Source organism: Protopterus annectens, chromosome 5.part0, assembly GCF_019279795.1.
Source record: "Protopterus annectens isolate FY-2018-M chromosome 5.part0, PAN1.0, whole genome shotgun sequence".
NCBI lineage: Eukaryota > Metazoa > Chordata > Ceratodontiformes > Protopteridae > Protopterus > Protopterus annectens.
Genome location: NC_056735.1, coordinates 827840399 through 827848080, shown reverse-complemented (window position 1 = coordinate 827848080; position 7682 = coordinate 827840399). Strand labels below are relative to the sequence as shown.

The 7682-nt window shown below is 38.1% G+C and overlaps 1 protein-coding gene across 1 annotated transcript in view; it reads right to left on the bottom strand.

Annotated features, from left to right (window-relative positions):
• Window positions 1-221: 221 nt before the first annotated feature.
• Window positions 222-7682, bottom strand: part of LOC122802847 (coagulation factor VII-like) — a 366027-nt gene continuing 358566 nt past the window's right edge. Inside the window, exon 8 of the mRNA XM_044072638.1 lies at window positions 222-809. Coding sequence (XP_043928573.1) covers window positions 271-809 — 539 coding nt within the window. The 3' untranslated portion in view covers window positions 222-270. The remainder of the gene's footprint in view (window positions 810-7682) is intronic.

Here is a 7682-nt window from a genome sequence, read left to right as displayed (position 1 = left end):
ACAAGAACAGCAGCCAATGTTGCTGCTAGTGACATAAAGATGAAGCAAGTACAAGCTGATGGATGACATTTATTTTAAAAAATACTGGGTTATATTGTGATAAGTATAAAAATTTATAAATACAATTCACAATTTTTGCTCATATTAAAATACAGCAGTTTTGAAAAGTAAATCAGATACATTCAGAAAAAATGGGTCAGTGCTACAGTTGAATGACATCATGCAATATAGAATTTTTAATTGGATAACTCTTAAAAATTCTGGAATAAATTATAATACAAAATATTTCACCCAGTCAATATACCTTGATATCCTTGTGTATATGCCGTACTTGTTTTGTTTTGCACAGCCATCTCCCCAACTTACAATTCCTGTCAAAAACCATGTGTTTTTGTATTTTGTAATATGCGGTCCTCCACTGTCTCCTTTACAAGAGTCATGGTGACCATCTTGGAATCCTGCACAGAACATGTTATCTGTAATTGGTAATTTACTCTGTTCTTTGCATTCCTTATTCTTTATGCGTGGAACTTGAACCTTCTGAAGAATATTGGCTTGAGGGCCCATCTCAGAATATTTTCCCCATCCACTGACTGTCGAAAATTTCACTGCTGAAATTGGTTGCATTTCCAAAAATTTCCTGGGCAAACAAATGGGTATCACAAAATCAGTGTAAATAACTGGATCCTTTAACTGTAGCAATGCTATGTCATTGTCAAAGGTAAATTCAGAATAATTTTCATGAATTATTATATTTGCAACACCTCGAACTTGCTCAGTGTCTTCTTTCGTATCTCTGTATTGCTTTCCTTTGTGATAAAGAGAAGAAGAAAAGGTCAAATTTATGTATGCATTAATGAAAATAAAATAATTTTGCATATTAATTGCTAGAATCAAAAAGTTTTACTACACAAAATTATATATTTTATTTCAATGATGTCTGCAATACAGCTCATATGGGAATCTACAATTATCATCAGATCAGTGATAAAAATCTTCTGTGTTCAGGAGAGTCAAATATGACTTCTACCTCTTGTATAATGATAACTCACCAGTAGTAATCGAAGCCATTGTTGTGTTATGCGTCCTGAAAAGAAATTGAAAATAAGAGTCCCAATGGAAGCTGGTTATACTGCAAAATGTCATACTGGAACAAGGAATGTCTATGAATATAAAGATGTTGCTCTAACTTATAAGAGAAGTTTTAGTTTATCTCTGTTCCATTTTCAGATTTCACTATGAAGTACTACAACATCAACAGCAGAAAGGAGAGAGCACCACAGCTAGAGCAGGTCTTTGTAATACAAATTTTAATTCAGTAGTAAGCGCTTTCACGCCCCAACGGATGCTTCTTCAGACTTCAATGAATAGACAACATAAAATTACCTACATTTATACTCATACATAAGGAATCAAGCAATTAAGCAATAAATTCATCAATCAGTTAAGCTTGATTCAACCACTGGTGAGTTTCCTAAGGAACACAATGTAAAAACAGTTCTACAGTTCTATCAATGAATGATCAAAAGTCATGGTACATATACATATAAATAGCATATTACCCCGTAGTTAGAGATTAGGAAATTTTAAAAATTATACAGAACAGAGGGAAATAAGGTGGATACTTAGATTGCAGGCAGATAAGGGGTTTGGATTAAATGATAAGGTTGTATTAAAGCCTTTTCTATTAAATAGACCCCTGAAGCATTGAGTAACATGTGCACAGTGCTCTATGTACTATGCTTTTCATGTATGTATATATATATATATATATATATATATATATATATATATATATATATATATTTTTTTTTTTTTTTATCTGTGAATTTTTAAAGAATTTTTATGAATGAATGTATTTATTTGTGTGTACATGTGTATACACATATATATTTTCTGTATATTGCTATGAACTATGTAAGTTTATGTATATATACACACACCACACACACACACACACACACACACACACATATATATATATACATATATATATATATATATATATATTTATAACAATTAATTATTTAAATGTCTTCACACTTAATGTGCTATATATATATATATATATATATATATATATATATATATATATATATATATATATATATTTGTATGAATAGATATGTTAGATAGGTTTATCATCATCATCATCATCATCTTTCGGCTTTTCCTGTTAGGGGTCGCTAGAGCGGATCATCTCTTTCCATTTCTTCCTATCCTCTGCATCTTGCTCTGTCACACCAACCGCCTGCATGTCCTCTCTCACCACGTCCATAAACCTTATCTTAGGCTTTCCTCTTTTCCTCTTACCTAGCAGCTCCATCCTTAGCATCTTTTTTCCCAATATACCCATCATCCCTCCTCAGCATATGTCCAAACCAACGCAATCTCATCTCTCTTGCTTTGTCTCCAAACTGTCCATCATGAGCTGACCCTCTAATATACTGATTCCTAATCCTATCCATCCTAGTCACATCGAGTGCAAATCTTAACATCTTTAACGCTGCCACATCCAGCTCTGACTCCTGCCTTTTTGTCAATGCCACTGTCTCCAACCCATATAACATAGCTGGCCTCACTACCCTCTTGTAGACCTTCCTTTTCACTCTTACTGGTACCCGTCTGTCACAAATCACTCCTGACACTCTTCTCCACCCATTCCACCTTGCCTGCACTCTCTTTTTCACCTCTCTTCCACATTCACCATTACTCTGAACTATTGATCCCAAGTACTTAAACTCGTCCACCTTTACCAACTCTACGCCCTGCATCCTCACCATTCCTCTACCCTCCCTCTCATTTACACACATATATTCTGTCTTAGCCCTGCTGACCTTCATTCCTCTGCTCTCTAGAGCATATCTCCACCTCTCCAGAGTCTCCTCAACCTGATTCCTACTCTCACTACAGATCACAATGTCATCTGCAAACATCATAGTCCACGGGGCCTCCTGTCTGATCTCATCTGTCAACCTGTCCATCACCACTGCAAATAAGAAAGGACTCAGAGCTGATCCTTGATGTAATCCCACCTCCACCTTAAATGGATCTGTCACTCCCACTGCAGTCCTCACCACTGTCACACTACCCTCATACATATCCTGTACCACTCTTATATACTTCTCTGCCACTCTCGACTTCCTCATACAATACCACAACTCTTCTCTAGACACCCTGTCATATGTTTTCTCCAAGTCTACAAAGACACAATGCAACTCCTTCTGACCTTCTCTGTATTTCTCCAATAACACTCTCAGAGCAAACATTGCATCTGTAGTGCTCTTTCCTAGCATGAAACCATACTGCTGATCACTAATCATCACCTCTCTTCTTAACCTAGCTTCTACTACTCTTTCCCATAACTTCAAGCTGTGACTGATCAGTTGTGTCCCTCTGTAGTTACCGCAGCTCTGCACATCGCCCATTCTTAAAGATAGGTACCAAAACACTTTTTCTCCACTCTTCAGGCATCCTCTGACTTTCCAAAATGTCATTAAACAATCTAGTTAAGAATTCCACTGCCATTTCTCCTAAGCACCTCCATGCTTCCATTGGGATGTCATCTGGGCCAACAGCCTTTCCATTCTTCATCTTCTTCATAGCTGTCCTTACTTCCTCCTTGCTAATCTGTTTCACTTCCTGATTCACTATCCCCACATCATCCAACCTTCTCTCCCTCTCATTCTCTTCATTCTTCAGCCTCTCAAAATACTCTTTCCATCTACTCAACACACTCTCCTCTCTTGTGAGTACCTTTCCCTCATTATCCTTTATCACCCTTACTTGCTGCACATCTTTCCCAGCTCTGTCCCTCTGTCTAGCCAATTGGTACAGGTCCTTTTCTCCCTCTTTAGTGTCCAATCTCTTATACAACTCTCCATATGCCTTATCCTTAGCCTTCTCCACCTCTCTCTTTGCCATGCACCTCATCTCCTTATACTCATGTCTACTTTCTTCATCTCTTTCACAATCCCACTTCTTCTTTGCCAGCCTCTTCCTCTGTATACTCTCCTGTACTTCCTCATTCCACCACCAGGTCTCCTTGTCCTCCTTCCTCTGTCCAGATGTCACACCAAGCACCTTTCTAGCAGTCTCCCTTACTAGTTCTGCTGTAGTTACCCAGCTATTCGGTAACTCTCCACTGCCTCCCAGTGCCTGTCTTAACTGCTCCCTAAACTCCACTTCACAATCACCCTTTTTCAACTTCCACCATTTAATCCGTGGCATTGCTTTCACACTCCTCCTTCTCTTCTTGATCACCAACATCATCCTACAGACCACCATTCTATGCTGCTTAACTACACTTTCCCCTGCCACCACTTTACAGTCTCCAATCTCCTTCAGACTGGCCCTCCTACCTAGGATATAATCCACCTGTGTGCATCTTCCTCGACTCTTGTACATCACCCTATGCTCCTCCCTCTTCTTAAAATACGTATTCACCACAGCCATGTCCATCCTTTTCGCAAAATCCACAATCATCTGACCTTCTGCATTCCTCTCCTTAACACCATACCTACCCATCATTTCCTCATTCCCTCTGTTCACTTCACCAACATGCCCATTAAAGTCTGCTCCAATCACTAGTCTTTCACCCTTGGGTACATTCACCACAACTTCATCCAACTCACTCCAAAATTTCTATTTCTCATCCATCGCACACCCAACTTGTGGAGCATATGCACTAGCAACATTCATCATTACACCATCAATTTCGAGCTTCATAAACATCACTCTGTCAGACACTCTCTTCACGTCTAAATCACTCTTGGCATAGGTGTGTATATATATATATATATATATATATATATATATATATATATATATTTTTTTTTTTTTTTATGTATTTATTGATATTTTCAATATGCACATATATACTTGAATAACTATCCTGCAAAAGATATTTTATATTTTATATTTTGAGTTTTACCTTGACTTTTGATCAGTCATTGATAGAAATATTTTTACATTATGTTCCATAGGAAACTCACCAGTGGTTGAATCAAGCTTAACTGATTGATGAATTTATTGCTTAATTGCTTGATTCCTTATGTATGAGTATAAATTAGGTGATTTTATGTTGTGTATTCATTGAAATCTGAGAAGTGTCCGTTGGGGCGTGAAAGCGCTTACTACTGAATTAAAATTTGCATTACAAAGACCTGCTCTAGCTGTGGTGTTCTCTCCTTTCTGCTGTTGATATTGTGCTGGTTTACTGAGGAGAGCTTTACACACCTTAGCGTAGTGTGCTGTTCATGAATTACTACAGCTTTGCTCTACACACTGAGAAAATACTAAAAACAGCAGTTCTAGTGGAGAATGGGAATAACGCAAAATGCCATACTACAACAATTAACAACTATAGAGATATGGAATACAGTCTATACTTAAAAGTCTGTGTCTCAGCCACTCTTTTACATCTCATCAGGAAACATTCAGGCAATAACTACTCAGTTATCACTGATTCAGAAATTACCTACAGATTCTGCTCTATGCTTAGGAGTTTAAGTGTAGCATTATGTTGACTTTGACCCAACCCTATTAGTAGTTCAAACATTTGACATGTTAGGTATTAGCTATGACAGACAGTTAGCTACTATCTATGTCCCACTACTATCACCAACATCCTCTACCTGATCCCCCAAACATGGGGGGACTTTGCACCTACCCCATGTGTAACATCCTTGCTTGTCAGGCAGGGCCATAAAGCTGTGTACTTTGAAATTAAACCAAACCTGTGACCCCATCTAACCCTTGAACATTAAGGGATTATTTCAAAGCAACCCTCCTACTACTGAATGATACCCTGCAAAATTACAAGCCCCCCCCCCAAAACCATGTGAACTCTACTGCCTATGTGGAATTGTTTACACAGATCTTATACCATCAAATAAACAGCTGTATTGAGGCAGCTGTACCCACCAGAAATGAGCACAACACTAACTCAAAGAACACGCCACTCTAATGGAATCCCAGTCTCAATAAGTTGTCTACAAACAGAAGAAACCCATGGCCAAAACTAGGAAATGCAATGCTAAAGGCAAGAAACCTCTCATCAAACTAAATAAGTAGCTTGGGAGTCTTACTAAGTCCACCATATCTAACCTGAGGTAAAGATTGCATCACAGCCAAAAGACTACCACAAGGCTTTCTTCAGCTATGTCTGCAACCGCAAAAGTAATACTCAAGAGTTACGGAACTAATTGCAAACAGAACCGCTATACAAGCTGAAGGATAAAGCAAACATGCATCCTGATAAATTTAGCATCAATTTCTCACCACATTCTTCCAGACACCTCTCAAAGATACCCCCAACAATACCCCCTCCAGCTATTACTAGCACACAAGTACTCAATGCACTCTACATGACAAAAATTATTTAATCTAAGGATCCAGATAATATCTCAGGATGCCTCTTGTAAGGCATGAAAAATGACCAATTGAGACCTCTAAAATCACTGTTCAACCTTACCATCCTAAATGGCTTTGTGCCTAGCAATGGAAGACTTCAACAGTCACCTTCTGCAGAAGATGGGCCATCAATTGACCCAGGTTACTACAGACCCATAAGCCTGACTAGTCTCATATATAAAGCAATGGAAACAATTATCATGGATATTATAAATAAAGGCAAAGGAAACCTTCAGGCACAAGATTCAGCAAAGCTTGGCTTTGTGAGAGGCAGTTCATGCCTATTCTATCTGGTGGACTTTTCTGAGAAACTCACGAGAGCTATTGATGAGGGCAAAATGGTAAACACTGCCTACATCAAAGTCAAAGCAAAAAAAAAAATGATGGTTCCCTGTGTGGCAGCTGCTGCTTTGGATCCCTACAGAAAAGTGTACAATTTGTCTTGTTTTTTTGTCAAAAACAGCAGGAAAAAAAAAACAGATTTAAGGGCAAGAAATGAAGGTATGATTAACTACAAAACTGAGAATCTTCTGGAAATCCAGTCTCATATCTTGCTGAGCTGCATGCTTGATGAATTGCTAGCAAAGAGGCCTGTAAACTCAAACACACTCCAGGAACTCCTGCAGCTTGGAGTCTTACTGGAACATGGCGAAAACTGCAGAAACCTGTCAAACCTGTCTAAACAGTGGACAATCGGACATGGGAAGCATATTAAAAGGAAAAGATGTGAAAGATCAAGAAAGGGAGGTTCTAGAGCAGAAATTAAGGCCAGACTGAAAAGAAATCTGCACAGGCCTGCACTTCCTTCCATGCTGCTGGCAATTATATGCTCACTGTAGAGCAAGATGGAATACTTAAGGATGTAGCTTTCCACACAATCTAAGGTGACAAATAGTTGTTTCCTTGTGCTCACTGAAACTTGGGTGGAATCCAGTATAAATGATAGCACAATATATGTGGAGGGGATGTCATTATTTCATGCTGACAGAAATCAGTCTTTCTGTGATAGATCTCATGGAAGGGGTATGTGTATGTATACATACCTTCCCAATGAATAGCTACTTCTAGGGTGATTGTCAAAATGATGAAATAACCAAAATAATGTATTTCTTCCTGGATCTATAAGTCACCTCAACCCCATGTTGACTGAATGAAATGAAAATAAATAAATATACATGTGTTATGATGTGGTTATTATGTACTATTACACTAGATAACAGATCTAACAGATTTCTTGAAAGAAAATGAGAAAGAGCAGTTGACCACAT